This window comes from Coniophora puteana (assembly GCF_000271625.1).
Source record: "Coniophora puteana RWD-64-598 SS2 unplaced genomic scaffold CONPUscaffold_4, whole genome shotgun sequence".
NCBI classification, from domain to species: domain Eukaryota; kingdom Fungi; phylum Basidiomycota; class Agaricomycetes; order Boletales; family Coniophoraceae; genus Coniophora; species Coniophora puteana.
In genome coordinates this window covers 732,189-748,719 of record NW_006913056.1, presented here as the reverse complement: position 1 = coordinate 748,719, position 16,531 = coordinate 732,189, and the positions used below count along the sequence as shown (strand labels likewise).

The 16,531-nt window shown below is 56.7% G+C and overlaps 6 protein-coding genes across 6 annotated transcripts; 4 read left to right on the top strand and 2 right to left on the bottom strand.

The window, feature by feature from the left end:
• Nucleotides 1-122: 122 nt before the first annotated feature.
• Nucleotides 123-1,746, top strand: CONPUDRAFT_71505 (uncharacterized protein; the record flags this gene model as incomplete). Its single annotated transcript, XM_007768243.1, has 6 exons — nucleotides 123-214; nucleotides 340-458; nucleotides 553-578; nucleotides 686-1,213; nucleotides 1,281-1,345; nucleotides 1,416-1,746. The coding sequence occupies 6 exons, from the start codon at nucleotides 123-125 to the stop codon at nucleotides 1,744-1,746; spliced, it is 1,161 nt and encodes a 386-aa protein (XP_007766433.1).
• Nucleotides 1,747-1,904: 158 nt separating this feature from the next.
• Nucleotides 1,905-4,656, bottom strand: CONPUDRAFT_120941 (uncharacterized protein). Its single transcript, XM_007768576.1, has 5 exons — nucleotides 4,221-4,656; nucleotides 3,708-4,037; nucleotides 3,469-3,605; nucleotides 2,805-3,356; nucleotides 1,905-2,700 (listed from the first exon to the last, which is right to left on the bottom strand). Exons 1-5 carry the CDS (start codon nucleotides 4,375-4,377, stop codon nucleotides 2,071-2,073), a joined length of 1,806 nt encoding a protein of 601 aa, XP_007766766.1. The 5' UTR covers nucleotides 4,378-4,656; the 3' UTR covers nucleotides 1,905-2,070.
• Nucleotides 4,657-5,985: 1,329 nt separating this feature from the next.
• CONPUDRAFT_142947 (uncharacterized protein) lies at nucleotides 5,986-7,632 on the top strand (the record flags this gene model as incomplete). Its single annotated transcript, XM_007768575.1, has 5 exons — nucleotides 5,986-6,553; nucleotides 6,610-6,630; nucleotides 6,685-6,792; nucleotides 6,916-7,542; nucleotides 7,582-7,632. Exons 1-5 carry the CDS (start codon nucleotides 6,512-6,514, stop codon nucleotides 7,630-7,632), a joined length of 849 nt encoding a protein of 282 aa, XP_007766765.1. The 5' UTR covers nucleotides 5,986-6,511.
• Nucleotides 7,633-8,803: 1,171 nt separating this feature from the next.
• CONPUDRAFT_80985 (phosphoglycerate mutase-like protein) lies at nucleotides 8,804-11,160 on the top strand. The gene is made up of 9 exons (XM_007768312.1): nucleotides 8,804-9,045; nucleotides 9,113-9,509; nucleotides 9,564-9,671; nucleotides 9,724-10,003; nucleotides 10,063-10,138; nucleotides 10,193-10,198; nucleotides 10,249-10,455; nucleotides 10,511-10,584; nucleotides 10,650-11,160. The coding sequence occupies exons 1-9, from the start codon at nucleotides 8,841-8,843 to the stop codon at nucleotides 10,968-10,970; spliced, it is 1,674 nt and encodes a 557-aa protein (XP_007766502.1). The 5' UTR covers nucleotides 8,804-8,840; the 3' UTR covers nucleotides 10,971-11,160.
• On the bottom strand, nucleotides 11,145-12,701 carry CONPUDRAFT_163867 (uncharacterized protein). The gene is made up of 10 exons (XM_007768574.1): nucleotides 12,666-12,701; nucleotides 12,595-12,607; nucleotides 12,485-12,539; nucleotides 12,226-12,423; nucleotides 12,080-12,162; nucleotides 11,906-12,016; nucleotides 11,796-11,855; nucleotides 11,647-11,734; nucleotides 11,246-11,583; nucleotides 11,145-11,189 (listed from the first exon to the last, which is right to left on the bottom strand). Exons 1-10 carry the CDS (start codon nucleotides 12,689-12,691, stop codon nucleotides 11,154-11,156), a joined length of 1,008 nt encoding a protein of 335 aa, XP_007766764.1. The 5' UTR covers nucleotides 12,692-12,701; the 3' UTR covers nucleotides 11,145-11,153.
• Nucleotides 12,702-14,622: 1,921 nt separating this feature from the next.
• On the top strand, nucleotides 14,623-16,517 carry CONPUDRAFT_120939 (salicylate hydroxylase; the record flags this gene model as incomplete). Its single annotated transcript, XM_007768573.1, has 8 exons — nucleotides 14,623-14,792; nucleotides 14,862-14,997; nucleotides 15,058-15,130; nucleotides 15,183-15,251; nucleotides 15,312-15,703; nucleotides 15,761-15,982; nucleotides 16,038-16,178; nucleotides 16,245-16,517. Exons 1-8 carry the CDS (start codon nucleotides 14,761-14,763, stop codon nucleotides 16,515-16,517), a joined length of 1,338 nt encoding a protein of 445 aa, XP_007766763.1. The 5' UTR covers nucleotides 14,623-14,760.
• Nucleotides 16,518-16,531: the final 14 nt, after the last annotated feature.

Sequence of the window (16,531 nt, the reverse complement as noted above, 5' to 3'; positions counted from 1 at the left end):
TAAGTAATCTAAGCGACGTCCACCACCGAGACGGGCGTCCATCAATCTATAAGAAGCCCATGGCCAACGTCACAGGTACTCAGACACGACACCCCTGGGCTTGAACGTTTGAACGTTGAACAATGGCCAGTGCCACTACCGCCAGTGACGCACCGGTGCTCCGCCGGGTCGACAAGCTCACCGTCACGATTGTGGTCGACAACTCGATCGAATGGTAAGCTCGCGACTGCGCCCCTGTTACTCGGGATGGCTCTCAGCTCACGAGGTCGTCTCATGTCGAACGACGCTGACGTTGCGGTTACGGTGTGCATTGGTATTGGCATTGACACGATACCGTAGGATGGCCAAGCTGCCTCCGGGCTTCAGCGGCGAGAGCCACAGACATCTTGTGGACCAGACGCCTCCTGTGGATCCGTTGACTGGTGTGCCGATCTTGGACTTTGAGAATTGGTGTTGTGGTGCGTGTTTGGTTTGTCTCTGGGGCTGTCGCTGCGTGTACATAGAGGCGGATCCCTCAGCGTGGTTGACATCTTTTCCACCGCTGCATTGTAGGCGCACACGGATTCTCCGCTCTCATCGTGAGTTCCAACCTTCCTCGTTTCCCCAAACATCATCTTCCACTCCATCCACCATTTCTTTCAATCCCGAACTGGCTCATTCACGGCCATGCATCTGAATCTTGCAGGAAACCGAAGTCGCCACCGCCGATGACACCAAATCCGAGCGGCACCTCACGCTCTTCGACACAGGCCCCGACTCGCGCACGATCGCGCGCAACGCCGACGCGCTCCAGCTCCCGCTCGCGTCCATCGACCGCGTCGTGCTCTCGCACTGGCACTCGGACCACACCGGCGGCCTGCTCTCCCTCCTCTCCAAGCGTGCGCACGCGTCCGACGTCACTAGCAATAACACCACCACCGCTCAGACTGGCACCCGCCCCATCGTCGTCGACGCGCACCCGCACAGGCCGACAGCGCGCGGCATCGCCCCGGGGCCCGCGTACGACCGCGTCGTCGGCCGGCTGCCCGAGGACCCGCGGTTCGACGCGATCGAGCGCGCGGGGGCGCAGGTGGAGACGCACGCGGGGGCGCACGCGGTCGCGGGCGGGACGGTGTATGTGAGCGGGGAGATTGCGCGCGTGACGGCGTTCGAGGCGGGGTTGCCGGGCGGGATGCGCTGGGACGATGTGGGCGCTGTGTGGGTCGCCGAGCCGGTGAGGTCGACGGTTTTGTGTTCTCGGTTTGGGAGGGCTGAAGGGGAGCATTAATGTGCGACTGCAGGACATCATGGACGAGCGATACGCCGCGATCGACGTCGCAGGCAAAGGCCTCGTCATCTTCAGCGCGTGAGCCCCCCATTCCCCCCATTCCTTTATCACTCCACAGTACGCAAAACCGCTAACCAGCCACCCCCAGCTGCTCGCACGCAGGCATCGTCAACGTGCTCAAAGACGCCGTGCACAAGCTCGCGCGCCCCATCTACGCCGTCATCGGCGGCCTGCACCTCGTCACGCCCGACCTCGCCCCGCGCATCGCGCCCACGGTCGACTTCCTCTCCAGACAGCTCGTCCCTGCGCCCGCGTACGTGCTGCCGATGCACTGCACGGGCTTCACGGCGCGCATCGCGCTCGAGGCTGCGCTCGGCGAGGGGTGTGTTCCCGCGGGCGTCGGCACCAAGTTCGTCCTCGAGGGGGACCGGGACGCGGAGGCGCGGGTGATGGAGCCTGTCATCAGATCGTCTGTTTAGACTTGGAACCTCTCTTCAGAGTATATTCGCCAAGGATCGGTCAAACGGAACGGAGCGAGTGGATCTAACGCGACGAGCAGAAGAGAGATATGGCGTGTACGATACTGTAAATGAGCAATGATACATATGTAATACAGATATGCGTGTGGGTTGTATGCGTTGAAATGTGAACCGTGAACGTAACAATAATGTGAGTAATAAACGTCCAGTAGATCATGAAAAGATAAAAGCGTATAGTAATGGACCATTGTTAAAGAGCGTCCGGATGAACGAACGTTTGATGTTTTAATCTAGATACCCGAAGCGCACGAACACCCGCCGGTCCTAGGGAGACGGACTATCCTCTGCGTCCTCCTCCGTGGCAGCCGCCGTCGCAGGCGGCCCCGGGGAGTCCGCTCGCTGCTGTGCATTCGAATTCGCGCTCGGACTCGTATGCGAAGTCGAGTGCGACCTCGAGCGCGCCTGCGACACAAACTGCAGCGGCGTCTGATGCGCCGCAGGATGCGGATACCGCGCCTGCTGCAACATGGGCGTGTGCGGCGACAGCGTCCTCGATGAATGCGGGGACGAGTGCTGCGGTTGAGCCTGAACCTGAGTCGGGGCATGCACCGGGGGCTGCATCTGCGGAGACGAATGCTGCTGCTGCACCTGAGCCGGACCCGGAACACGCCCCTGCCCACGACGCTGCGTCGCCTCCGCGCGCGACTGCTGCAGCAGATGCAGCTGCTTCGCCGCCGCCTGGTCGCGCACCCAGTCCGCCTCGACGTTACGCAGGAGCTTAAGCAGCCGCTTCGCGAGATGGTTCTTGAGCGGGCCGCGGTCGTCGATCATCTTCACGACGCGCGAGTCCTCGTACCGCGAGCCGTTGCGCCCGTACCGCGCGACGAGCGCGAGAATCTCCTTGGCGTCGTCGAGGTACTTGGGCGTGATCTCGAACGCGCGCATCATGTGTTCCTGTGTTATTGAAAGAAAAGAAAAAACAACGATACGTCAGCATTCGCATTCTTCGCTGTCCATCTCCAGCCCAAACAAAAAAAAAAAACGCAAAAAAAACTCACCAACTCAATCTTACAATCCGGCGCATTCGGCCACACCTCCCCCGTATGCGCCCCCAAATGCCTTTTCATCATCGTATGCACAAACTCAAACTGGAACAACACCTCCGGCGCCCTTTGCGCCCGGCTCTTGCACTCCATGTACTTTCCAAACGCCCCGTCCTGCGCCACCAGCTGGCGCACCCACCCGACCACCGCGCCGTCCCGCTCGTCCTTGTTCTCCGCCGGGCGCTTGAGCGCGCGGGGGATGTTTTGGTGCAGGAAGTCTGCGTCCCATGGGGGGAGCGGGTACGGGGGTTTGCTGCTCGTTGGCTGGGGCTGGGGCTGAGGCTGGGGCTGGGGCTGTTGAGCTGGCTGTTCGCGGTGCTGTTGGCGGGGAGGTGCAGGGGACGCGTTGAAGCTCTGCGATTGCAGTGGCGGTTGCTTATATGCGCTCGGCGCCGCAGCCGGCTGACTCGCGCCCTGACCCTGGCCCGACCCAACCTGCGCGTCTTCCGAGTCCTCCGGGCGCGGTACAAGCACCGGCGGACGAGAGAAAACGCCAGGCTCTGGAGGCTGAATAAAAAAAAGCGAAACGCCCAAAGAACAAAGAGGAAAAAAAGGGGACCGTCCATATTAAACCAATCAACCTCTGAGAAAAAACCGCGCCATGAACATGCTCACTCACCGCCTCAACGATCACATCGAGCGTCCGGTCCTGCGATATCCTCAAATTCACAGCGTCCATCTCCATCTCGTTCTCCCGGCTCACACGCATAAAAATCTGGCGGTACTTGCCCCGGAACGTGAACACCCTCGCCGGACCTGTCAAAGCAAGCATGCATACATGGTATGGATCCTAATCAGCACTGCCCTCCCTCCCAACCACACACCCAAAGAAAGAAGAGAAAGAAAAGAAAAACGCACCATCAATCCGACAAGCCCCCACCTGCAACGCCCGGCACACATCCACCGCATTCGCCCAGAACCCGCCCTCGACCGGATCGTCCGTCGCGCGCAGCGGAATCCGGATCTCCGCGAGCTGCGAGTCCACCAGCCCGCTGCGGTAGTCCTCGATGAGCACCGTGATCATGCGGAGCGGGCGCTCGGATGCGTCTGTCGTCGGCGCTTGGGTATGGGGTTGGGTATGGGATTGGGTATGAGCTTGGGCTTGGGCCGGGGGAGCGGGGCGGGGGTGCGAGGGGTAGCTGTACCCGTGGCCGTAGCTGTGTCCTTGTCCGTGGCCTTGCGAGAACGCTTTGTTGGCGTTCGTGTGTGCGTGCGTGCGTGCGTGCGTGTGATGGTGTGACGACACATCACAGCGCGGTGGTCGCATGGTACACGTTACGTGTCAACGAAATGAAATGAAAATGAAAAACACCAGACGAGTCAGATAACACTGGACCCACAACGCGGCAAAAAAGAAAGCGAGCGGCTCACACGAGAGAGTAGGGCTGATCGTCCCAGAGTGGAAAGTGTTGCCCCCAGGCGAATGCGGATTCGAGTGATAGCCTCCGTGGCCGTGGCCGTGGCCGTGGTAGGCTGCTCCTGCCGACTCCGAATGGTGCCGCCCAGGATGGGAGCTGTGGGCGTGCATGTACTGATGTCGGGTGCTTGTACTTGACGGCGGCGGCGGGGCACGGCCGTAAAAGAGGTCTGCTGACGCTGAAGACACACCACCAGGGCCCTCGCCGTGACTGTCACGGTGACCAGGCCCCGAACCAGAACCAGAACCAGAACCAGCCGTGTGGCCAGCAGTGGAGTTGGCCGTCCTGCTGTGTTTCGTCTTCTGATGATGATGGGGATGATCACGGCCGTGTTGCTCTTTCGGGGCTTTTGAGCGGTTTGAGGTCTTGCGTGGGGGCTCGGTGGGGACAGAGGGCACATTGTGGGATGCCGGAAACGTGTTGGGACCTGACAGGGTGTGAGTGCTGGTCGGATGGGAGGCCGAAGAAGAGCCAGAATCAGGCGAGGGGGTCCTCGACTGATTACGGATGGCAGAAGATAATCTCGCTACCGCTGGTTGGTGAAACTCACCTGCGGGAGCAGCAGCAGCACCACTGGAGGTCGACGTTGAGGCGGTAGGTTGCGAAGGGAGTTCAAAGACAAATTGCGAAGAAGCCGGGGGTGGAGGGGCGGGGGTGTTTAAGCGAAATCTGCCCTGTTTTGAGTTGATGCCATCTCCGACGACGTTCTTCCTGCGAGGTTTTGTGATTTTTGTTTTTACTTCCTGACCCGGGAGATAGCGTGGCTGTGTGGAGGACGAGGTGGAGGTGCCTGGAGCCGTAGGCTCATAGGTTGGTATCTGGATGGTTGAGGGACCCGACTGGACGAAGGCGAGAGGTTTGCGGATGAGTGGAACGGGGGCAGGCTCTGGGGCAGGAGAGTCGAGTTCGTCGTCGGACGCGGTGCGGTTGGGGCGTTTGTTGACGTCTAGATCGCCGTCGTCAGAAGTGGGAGTGAAGGAGCGCTTTGGGCGTTTCTGGAGACAAGGGGAAGAATGAATGGAGTCAGAGCGGGTGCCTCGTGCAGACGGATTCCTTGAGACAGAGGGTGGTACGCACAGAAGCTGGCGAGGACTCTCTGCTACTCGAGCTGAGGTCAAAGAACGGAGATGATTAGCTGGTGGAGTGGGTGAGAGAGGTGAACACACTTGTGGGGTCTTCTGCCGCGTCCTATGCCATTGCTGTCGTCGTCGCTGTCCATTGTTGTGGGTGGATGGTGGAGGGTATTTACAAAAGTATATGCGAGGGTGGTGATATAAGGCAAGGGTATTATCCGATGCAATCCGCGCTCAGAAGACGCAAGCCATCGTGTAAAGAAGCAAGGCAACTTGAAGCAAACAAACCGCGTTCCATTCCGGAACCAAAAACTCAGTCACCCACTCCGCACCTCTTATGGCAATTCATACACCTTGTTGGCCACCCCTATCTCATTGGCTGTCACATCCTCACGTGGCATACACAAACACTCCCGGACGCCTCGGAGCCTCAGAAATGTCAGCGGTAACGGCTAATAACTTTAACTTTCTTTAGCCTTCCCATCACAGAGCTCGGGCCTGCCTTCTCCGATATCGGACCCCATCCTCCCGTCTTACGTGTCGTCATCCATCCATCCCGCAGTACTTTTCCCTTCATTCCCCGCTTCAGACATCGATCACTAGCCACCACATTTAGCGCCATAACGTTCCGCCACGCCGTCCACCCCCGTGTCCTATCAGTTTGGGGCAACAGACAAAGCTCTCTCTCGGCCAGCATGAGAACATGCGCTGACTCACCTCTCATCTATCCCGCCACGAGCCACCCTGCTTTCGGCGGGATTCGATCTTGCCTGTCCTTGAGTCGCCGGAGATCAGAATGAATCACCTCAGAATTCTACGTGATATGCTGTATATGGAGCGCTTCAATTGCCTCACCGCGGGAAGCGCCCAGCCCGAGCGTGGCCTTGCCCTGCTCTTGGGCTAGCCACATACTATAGCCTGCGCGCCACCCCGGCCACTCAAGGCGTCTGTGGGCGAATCTGCCCCTCCCGCGCTTACAACAGCCTACGGCCCTGACAGGCTGACACCCATCGTGCCCGGCTCACCATTATTACCTGTGAATTATGCACGCCTGTACAGTCACCAGTTTCCCGAGTATAAGAGCGAGGCCTTTCATGCGTCATTCATCATTCGGCGTATTCGGCCATCCCAACTTTAATTTCTTTCGTGACTCTTTTTTGCTCCTTCAAACATGGGTCCTCCACAACCTCAGCTCACTCTCTACAACAACGAGGTTTGTCACGAGCCCCTAAATATTGATGGTGCTGTGACTGACAGTCGCTGTTCTAGTCAAGCATCTACGGCCGAAGGGTGCGCTGGTCTCTCGTTCCTGCGTTTCATGACAGCTGAGCAACATTCGCCCAGGTCACCATGGCCCTGGCAGAAACAAACCTGCGCCACAAGACATTCTCGATCCCGTTCACAGGCTCCAAACCGGACTGGTTCCTCTCCTCGATCAACCCGAAGGGCACGGTACGTCCTCGCACCCCACGCCCACTTCCCCCGAGCCTCCCTTGCCGCTCCGGCCAATCACGCGCCGTTTCATTCAAATCAACCTATGGGGCACGCATACTTACTGACCTGCTGTAACTACAGCTCCCAGCGCTCACATACGGCGGCCCGCCCACCGCACCCGACAGCCCCGCGCCCGAGTCCGCCAAGATCGCCGAATCACACATCATCCTCGAGTTCCTCGCGGACCTCTGCCCCGACGCGCGGCTCATGCCCCCGCCCGGCGCCGCGGTGCAGCGCGCGCGCGTGCGCGCGTTCGCGGACACGGTCGATACGCTGTTCGCGCCTGCGTGCAGGGGCTGGATCGTGGAGGGCCAGAGCTATGTGACGGTGCTGAATGGGGCGCGGGCGGTGCAGCGGTTGTTGCCGCCTTTGCCCCTGTCGAGCTCGACGTCGACGTCGATGTCAAATCTGAAGCTAACGTCAACGTCCAACACGAACGGAAACACGAACGGAAACACCCCCGACCCCACCACCGCCGCCGCCGACCAAGGCCCATACGCGATCGGCGCGCAATTCACGATCGCCGACCTGTCCGTCGCGCCCTTCCTCGCGTGCATCGAGGTCGCGAGCGAGCGCGGGATCGGCAACTACGCGCCGGAGGAGGCGCGCGCGCTCGCAGCCGCGATGAACGCGCCCGAGTTCGCGCGGCTCAAGGCGTACGCGCGGTGTCTCGCGCGGAGGGCGAGCTATCAGGCTGCTATTGATAAGGTGCGTTTGATCACTGTGATTTGGCTGGGTTGTCTGGAGGCGGCGGGTGAAGCGGTGGAGTGGGGTGGAGTGGAGTGGATGGCGTGCTGACGACTTGTTTTTTTCGGTTTGGTTTGGTTGGTGTGCGCAGGACTCGATCGAGCGCGCGCTCCGGGATCTCGTGCAGCATTGACGCTGTGACCGCCGTCAGCGTGGATCGCGCACGATGCGTGTATCTCTCCGTACGTGCCGGTGTTTATCCAGTCGTGGGGTTTGTTCTCTGGACTCTCAGCATGGGCTTCTTGGTCGACATCATACCTATGATCACATGTACCACCTACCCGCCATTAGTACATGCTCACATGTCGGTTCTGTTCTCGTCTTCGTAGGATGATATATGATTCCCCGCTCATGTCTTCGCTGTCCGTTCTGAATTCTTTGGCCTGGTGATCTCCTCGTGTGGTTGAGCTTTAGGTATGTAGTGTTTTGAGGGGAGCTGGGAGTGTGGAGAAGCGGAAGAAGCCGAATGACAGGGGCCACTGCACTGCAAGCCGTCTTCAATCTCGTGTTTTCTTTGTTCTTGACCACAACATAGCGTTGGCCCATTGAACCCATGCACCTACCGACGAACCGTCTCACTTGATATCATTATGATCACACTGCCACCTAGATCGTCACCCCTTTCTGAAAACGCTGCCACGTTGACCCGCGTCAAACGCGCGTCAATGCCGACGGCCGACAAGTTGTTGTCATCATTCCAACACTTCCATCACTCAAGTTATAAACTGTCTCACCGAGATATCATCGATAGGGTTCTCTGCCGTATGAATGGGTTTGGGGTACGGTGTCTCCGCACAGGTCGGGCGGGACTGGCTCTCTGGCTCGCGCTGAAGCTGCACGTTCCAACTCACGACCAGTGACGATGGCCGCGCTGCAACGTGCGTCCCGACACAATGTTATCCTCCGTTTGATGATCATCGGCGACCGCTTGCCTGCCGTGATGGATCCCGAAACGGTCTCCGTCGCGTCCTCCCGTTCGCGTTCACACTGATTCGCACCCCGCGGTCATATGGGCCCATGTGCAGCGATTGAAAAACTGATGACAGGTGCCTGACGTGGGTCTGCTCATTTATATCACCCAATGACAGCGCTTGCTCGAGAACGGTGCTTGTGCTCATACCGGCCTGCGCTAAATTCGTTGCTGTTGGCGCCCATCCTGACCTTCGCTTTATAACGAGCACCTCTCGACTTCGCGACTCGTGTCTCAAGCTCCCACTCCCCTCGCTGGGCCCTTCGACGTCGTACACACTGCGCTCGTTATGATGCTCCTGTCTCGCGGAAACGCGCTCCTCTCCACCGTGGCCGCGTCCCTCGCGTGGGCCTCTGCTGCTGGTGCCCAACAAGCTACAGGTGCCTCGTACGCGGGGTCGACAGTCACCGCTGCGTACCCCCCGACCAACGACACGTCGTACTCCACCTACTTCCCGGATGCAACGCAGGTCGGATACCCCGGTCCTACGCCCAGTACGTGCTCGCATTCCCCATTCCAGCCTCACGCACGCGTCCACTGACGCGCTCCGCCGCACGCCAGCCGGCGCAGAGCCCGAGGCCATCGCCACCGCCGCGTTCGCCCCGCTCGAAGACGCCAACCCGCTGACGCCGCCCAGCGCCGCCGGCTCCTCGGCGGCCGCGTTCGACGTCCTCCGCTACTGGGGCAACCTCTCCCCGCAGTACACCGTCCCGTCGTTCGGGCTCCCGGACAGCTCCCCGCAGATCCCGGAGGGCTGCGGCCTCAACCAGGTGCACCTGCTCATGCGGCACGGCGCGCGATACCCGACGAGCGGCGGCGGGCCTGCGGACTTTGCGGCGAAGCTGCACGCGGCGGCGACGGGTGCGGGGTTCGTTGCGAGTGGGGATTTGGAGTTTTTGGGTAATTGGACGTATAAGCTCGGGGCGGAGATTTTGACGTCTTTTGGGCGCAAGCAGCTGTGAGTTCGTCGTGCGGGGTCGCTGCGAGGTGGGATTTATGGATGGGGTTATAGGTTCGACGAGGGAATCCGGTTCCGTATGCGGTACGGCGAGCTTTTGAATGGGTTTACGGAGCTTCCTGTGTTTAGGACGACCTCTGAAGACCGTATGGTCGATTCAGCGTAAGCCGCAAGGGGTCTGTCCTAAACTGACCGTACTGACAAGCTTCTGAAGACTGAACTTCGCAGCAGGCTTCTTCGAAGTACGCACATACCTCGAAGATTACTACCAGTCGATCATCGTCGAGGCCGACGGGTTCAACAACACCCTCGCGCCGTACGGGACGTGCAACAATTCTAATGTTGAGAATATCGGGTACTACGGCGATGGTCAGGGGGACAAGTGGGCGGACATCTATCTCCAGTCCGCACTCAAGCGGCTTCAGCCTCAACTCAAGGGCGTGAACCTGACTGTCACGGACTTGGTCAACATGCAGGAGATGTGCTCTTACGAGGTCCGTGCCTTGCATTCTGGGTTGGTTGTGTGCGCTGTTTAGTAATCGTGCGTGCACAGACCGTCGCGCTTGGTTTCTCGGTCTTCTGTGATCTATTTACGCCTGAAGAATGGGAAGGATTTGAGTATCTCATTGGTGAGCAGTCATATCAACGATATAGGCTTGCTTAGTCGCTTACACGCAATCCAGATCTCCGTGAGTGCCTTACAGCGTCAGACGACTGACGCCCGCTAACGCTGCTGCAGAATTCTGGTACAGTGAAGGCCCTGGTAACCCCACGTCCGCAGCCATGGGCTTGGGCTGGGTTCAGGAGCTCGTCGCCCGCCTCACGGAGACGCCGATCACTGTGTGGAACAGTACGACCAACAGCACGTTGGACAACAGCAACATCACGTTCCCGCTTAACCAGCCCATCTACGTCGATGCCACCCATGACACCGTCATCTCTAACAGTATGCTCTCAACCCTCCTCGCTGCGACTGAGATCTCACTGACATGGGTTGACAGTTGTCACCGCTCTGAACTTCACGACCCTCGCTGCAGTCGGCCCGCTCCCGACTGACCACATTCCTCCCAACAGAGTAAGTCTCTCTTGTGGCTACCCCGTCCCCGCGCACACCGCTCACCACCCTCCCCCCCACCACAGTCCTACATCGTCAGCCAAATAGCGCCCTTCGCAAGCAACCTCATCGCGCAGGTCCTCTCCTGCCCCGCCTCCGAAGACCCGACGCACATCCGGTTCGTGCTCAACGACGCCGTCGTGCCGCTCACGGGCATCGCGGGCTGCGACGCAGAGGACAAGAACGGGCTGTGTGCGCTGCCGGGCTTTATCAGCGGGATGCAGACGCGGATTGGCGAGATCGATTTTGATTTTGATTGTTTTGCGAATTATACGATGCCGCAGCCGGATGAGATCACGGATGGGCGGTATCCGGCGTGGTTGAGGAACGGGACTTCGAGTGCGTGATGGTAGGGTTTGTAGTTAGTATGGGCGTGTGATAGAGCATCACTGTGCTTGGCCCATTCAAGTTGGACCAGAAAACGAAGAGATGGGTAGAACTTATCATAGTTTATTTCGTGCCTACGGTACGCTTCATCTGTCCATTATATGGTGATACAATCCTTTCAGCTACAGCACCATAACCTCTTGCTACCAGTACATCGTCACAGGTCTACTCTCGTCCATCTACACGTCAAAGGTGAGTCTCAAGCCAATCGCTTCCCGAGGGGTTGAATGCGCACCTCCTTATCCCGCGCGTGGAGCGCTACCTCTACTACGGAGGGCGAATGCCCACCGGTGTCAACACGGGTGCCGATGCTTACGTTGCCCGTTTCGAAGTCGGTCGCGCACATGTCACGGCGGCCCCGTCTGAAGTGTATCTCCGATCCGCGACTCGTCGTCAGGTCTGCCACAGTGGTCTCGCAAATGCTGTGTCCGGACTTGGCGAGGCTTCTGTTGTTGAGGATCGCGAGGAGAGAGTTGCTGTAGAGCTTTGGGAGCACGAAGCCGACGGCGACGAACGCGTGCCCGGTTTCGAGGTAGAAGCGGTAGAGGACTATGAAGGCTATTGAGACGCTGGCTGAGCGAGCGTGTGGTTTCAGCATTATGAAAATGGTGGGTTTGTAGTTGTGTGTATGGTTACCTGTCAGTAGGTTTGTCTCGACAATGATCTTGATGACCCGATTCACGAGTCTCATAGTTTTCTCGCTACTCGATCGATGCGTGTAGAGCTAGTGAAATCCGTGATCAGCCACCCGATGAATAGTAGATATATAAGGTCCATGGACGAACGAAGTATACCATAACGATCAAAATGAGTATGTCACAGGCAGCCGACAGGGCCAGCCAGGTCTACGAAGGATGAGCCATGAACTTATTAACTAGTGATATGGGCGCCATACCTCTGTCATGGCGACAAGCGCCCGGTAGCTCTCCAAGAGGCTGGTATATTCGTCATATACCTTGTCAAGGACACCGGCGGCAATACCAGAGACAAGCTGGAGTGCTGACAGCTAAACGCCACCAGCATTGGTTGGTCAGACCTCCAGTGTCGTAAGCGAAGAAGGAAAGATTACCGAGGCCACTGCAATGAGCAGGCACTTCGACCTACTCAGCACGTATATCCGCCACGCGTAGAAAAGCTGTGTTATAGATGCAACTGGCGCAAGATTCAGAACATGTCATGTGTATGTGGGCTAACCCAGATGTTTTTCAGACATACCGATTGCAGCGAGACTCACGAAACACACCCAGTTGATGTTTGGCGTCCGTATAATATTCACATCGCCCCAGTCGCGAGCGAAGTATATGTACGAGTCGTGTGCTGCGAATCCGGTTTGGATCAGTTCGAGGATGTAGTTGCCGTACACGGCTGTCTTGACCCAGTTGTTGTCCTTGAAGGATGCGCTGTAGTAGAAATCTGGTGGTGGCATTTTGGTCGCTACAGTATGCTTAGTAGGAAGAGAAAAGTTACTACTCACAGACTTGGGCCGTTAAAATCCCCTGCAGAGCCCAGTTGAGCTGAAAGCCAAATATCTAAAGACATAGTGATGTATAAGTGATCACAGACTGGTGCAGCTGCCCAGCGTACATGCGTAGCGAGGCTAGAGTGTGCACCGAAATCAGCGAAATTGCGCCGAAGTCAGGAAAAGAGCAACTCACAACTGCACGTCGCTGGAGGTTATCATTGAGCACGTCATCTTCCTCAGGGAGCGAAGATACGGTTCTCTGGGGGATTATAAGCTACAAGCACCTTTATATGATATTCGGGGATATCCGAGCCATGGACGGGAAACACTAAGAACCAATTTAGGACGCTACCTCGGTGGGTGTAGATGACGGTTCGTTGATACCACAGACACGCACAGGATTGATGTTGAACGTTGAACGGACAACGGCGACCAGTTGTCTGTTACGGTTCGTGTTGACCCCTATCTATTTTCCTGTTCATTCCTATACTTGATATCTCTGCGCAGTGCTGTTCTAAACATTCCTATCATTATCTGCGCATTCCTGTATGAATAGCTTTGCTATCCTAACCTATTCCAACCTATGTACTCAGCGTCAGCTAGGGCAGCATCTTTTATCTATTTAAACCTAATTACGGGAATACAGATCTACGAATCTAATCCCTCTTATACAACTTTGACTCCTACTCAGATCGCAAGCTAGCCTTGGTCGACCCTCAGTTCGTCGTTGTCATGCAACGTACTTAGAGGCATCTATAACCGTTTAAACGGCTCTCGCTGTAACATTGCCCTTTGGTGTGTACGGGCTGTGATGGGTTAAATTCCGCGGTGCTGTGGGCATATCTGACCGTGTGCTTTGGTACGGCGCTATACTTCATGGCAATGGCACCTATCCTGAGGTGCACGGCGGGGTGAGATGGGGGTACGGGCGAACAAGCCAGAGCACATACATATTTAGCAACGTTTTGATAGAATTTCGAAGGCTCAAAGCCAGCTTTTCTCATGGCACGGTGCTCCCCATATTTCCAAGGCTCGGAGTGCACTTGCAATACTCGGCTTGTCGGAAAGAGAAACGAAGACTTATCGTGCGCACGGTTTGCGAGCAATATGGGACGATTCGTCTCGAACAGGAACGCGAAGCTCGGGAACATCCGCTTCTGCTGAGGCTTCGTGATGGGGCGCTAAAAACATACTTGATCAAGAGGTCGGGCGGATACCCTGGTGGCGTATTGTGAGAGAAGACAGTGCGCATATATCCAAGCACGGCCGCAAGTCTGCGTCTATAAAGGTTTTACGGGAGAGAACATGGGCTCGTGATTCGATGGGTTGCAGAAAACATATTGGGCCCAGAAGTTGCGCAGACATCCTTTTGCTCTACTGTGTGGGAAATTGGTACGCACATATATCTAAACACGGCCGCGGCAGGTCCTAATCTATCGAGAGAGTTCACGAGAGATAACATAAGTTTACTAAATGAGCTTGCACGGTCTGCCAGTGCATGCGATGTGTCACTTACTTTTGGTTTTCTTGGGCCAAGTTGGCTATACCGATTCAGCGTCCACTGACGCCGATCTTTAGAGCCTGCGAGCGCACGTAGAAAATAACACATGAGTATACATACTGGTGCACCGTGCTCAGGTGCAGCGGCGTGCGGAGATGTGCTCGTTCAATGAAGGCAATTTTACAAAGAAGCCTTGGCTCCTGACCCCGAACTATGTTGTTTTGCTTCAGTTCGAAGGCCGCTGGCGCACTCTTAGGTGTAGAGGTCCGTAAAACCAAAGCAACACAAGATGTAATGGGGTGATCATTGTCGTGAACATCATTGCAGCCGCCCCGCTCAACGAAAGAAGCGATTACGTGATCGTTTTTACAAGCGGAATGTTTCGGCTCCGAATGAACCCGAGGTGCGACAAAGGCGCGACAACGCCAGCATGGGCTTTGTGCCGCCGTGTCATGTTCATTATGTTCTCGCTGTCACTCGGAGGGCTAATCTGACGGTTACGAGGCCTAAACTCTCCCGCACGGCTCGAGACATCTTTTGCCAACTAAGGTCTTACCTCACAGTTGCATCGCTCCCTCTTGGCACGGGTACCGATGACCACAACCGACTAATAAGCCATGACAAGGAATCGGCAGTTTGACTTCCCCGGTTCACTCTGGGTCGTGGTTACATTCGCTGCTATGGCAGGCACGACACCTGTTATAAGGCTGCAGTGTTCAGCACGAGTCGAATAACTCACAAATTCCTCCCTATTGCGTCTTGAACAAGATCGCATCTCCGACAGACCATGTCTCCTCCAAAGTTCAGAGTTGCTATTGTGTAAGTCTTAACTTCCATATCAAAGCACTGACTATACTCGACATGATCATGCTGAACCATGACCCGTAGCGGAGGTGGTGTTGGCGGCATCACCTTAGCCGTTGCCCTGTCCAAATATCCGGACATAGCTGTCGACATTTATGAACGTGCCTCGCAGTTCGCCGAGGTTGGCGCTGGCGTGAGCTGCTGGCCAAGACCTTTCAAGGTGGGCTTATTGTTTGTTTTCTTGGCCTGATGCTGGCGAGTTGACTGGGTCAATTATTAGGTGCTCAAGAAGCTGGGACTGGGCGATGCGCTACTGAAGAAGACGCCCGTACCGTACATTGAAGACGAGTATGGTGAGTAGCCCCAGTTATCATGAATGCTTCATTGACTCATGATTTTGAGCAGTGAATGCAATGAACTTCCGAAGGAGTGATTTGGAGCAGGGAGAGTATTTGTTCACGTTGAAGTCGAAAGGTAAACCAATATGCTGGATTCGACGGTATTTCCCCAATATCTGACCTTTAAACTTCTTAGGTAACAATGTACAGTTTCACCGCGCTGACTTCCTTGGCGTTCTGGTGGACAATGTTTCGCCATCCGTGAAGACGCATATGTCCAAGCGGATCGTGTCTTATACCCAGTCTACCGGTAACCCTTCGGAACCCATCACCCTTACATTTCACGATGGGTCAACTGCGACATGCGATATCCTTGTCGGCGCCGACGGAGTAAAGTCTACCATCCGAAGAGGCATGATGCAGGATCTTTCTCGTGACCCAGACGCCCTCAAGAAGTGCAGCGCGGAGGAGTATCTCGCCTGCATCGAGCCAGTGTTCAGCGGTGCCGTAGCCTACCGCACACTCATCCACGCGGATAAGATTCGAGCTGTTGATCCCAACCACCGCGTGCTTAACGGGGTATGGACGGTACGTCGTTATCTTGATCTCCTAGAAGGAAGTCAGGTAGAAGAGCAATCGTCGTAGTGCTTTGGCGCGAATAAGAACGTCGCGACGTACCCGATCTCCATGGGAAAGATCGTGAACTTTGCCGCGTTCACGGTCGACAAGGATCTTATGGCCGACGCGTTCAACCCCGATCCAAGTCACCGCCAGTTGTTCGATGGCGACTGGGTCCGGCCCGCTTCAGCAAAAGAGTTTACGGAGAAGTTTAGAGGGATGGAGAAGGACATTGAGGTCCTGCTCGATGTACGCACCATTTCCTGTGGTCTGATTATTGTGTCGACTGATGTAACATCGGTAGTTGGTCGAAGATGGAAGTATCTGGGCTGTCCATCTAGTCCGAAACTTGCCGGTGCAGGTACACGGGCACGTTGCCCTGTTGGGTGACGCCGCTCACGCCATGACACCCTTCCAAGGCTCGGGCGCAGGACAAGCGGTCGAGGTGCGTCCTGCTTGGTTTTTGAGACATCACGAATTTATGCTCATCATCTATATTTGCGCACTACAGGACGCATACATACTCGCCACGCTCCTCGGGCATCCACGCACCACGCTTGCCACAGTCTCGCAAGCTCTAGTCGTATACGACGAGGTCCGCCGTCCGTTTGCGATTGGTGTCGCCAGGGGGTCCCAAGAAGTAGGTCGGATCTCGGGTCTGCAGACGGGCCTCCCGTTCTCCGAAATCGGGGAAAAGATCACCGGGATCAACAGTTGGGCATGGGAGACCGAGATTGACGGTGCGGTGAAGGACGCGAAGAGGATGTTTGAAGAGCGGGTGTAGCATAGCATTGTTAA

What these genes read in the sequence shown, in the direction of transcription:
- CONPUDRAFT_120941 (XM_007768576.1), bottom strand. Translation starts at nt 4,377, where the DNA reads ATGCACGCCCACAGCTCCCATCCTGGGCGGCACCATTCGGAGTCGGCA. An exon ending in GATCAGCCCTACTCTCTCGT is followed by an intron (nt 4,038 to 4,220) that starts GTGAGCCGCTCG and finishes ACGCCAACAAAG; the next exon opens with CGTTCTCGCAAGGCCACGGA. An exon ending in CGGATTGTAAGATTGAGTTG is followed by an intron (nt 2,701 to 2,804) that starts GTGAGTTTTTTT and finishes TCAATAACACAG; the next exon opens with GAACACATGATGCGCGCGTT.
- CONPUDRAFT_80985 (XM_007768312.1), top strand. Translation starts at nt 8,841, where the DNA reads ATGATGCTCCTGTCTCGCGGAAACGCGCTCCTCTCCACCGTGGCCGCG. An exon ending in GACCGTATGGTCGATTCAGC is followed by an intron (nt 9,672 to 9,723) that starts GTAAGCCGCAAG and finishes AAGCTTCTGAAG; the next exon opens with ACTGAACTTCGCAGCAGGCT. An exon ending in TGACACCGTCATCTCTAACA is followed by an intron (nt 10,456 to 10,510) that starts GTATGCTCTCAA and finishes ATGGGTTGACAG; the next exon opens with TTGTCACCGCTCTGAACTTC.
- CONPUDRAFT_163867 (XM_007768574.1), bottom strand. Translation starts at nt 12,691, where the DNA reads ATGATAACCTCCAGCGACGTGCAGTT. An exon ending in GATTTTAACGGCCCAAGTCT is followed by an intron (nt 12,424 to 12,484) that starts GTGAGTAGTAAC and finishes TGCCACCACCAG; the next exon opens with ATTTCTACTACAGCGCATCC. An exon ending in CGCTTGTCGCCATGACAGAG is followed by an intron (nt 11,856 to 11,905) that starts GTATGGCGCCCA and finishes CATCCTTCGTAG; the next exon opens with ACCTGGCTGGCCCTGTCGGC.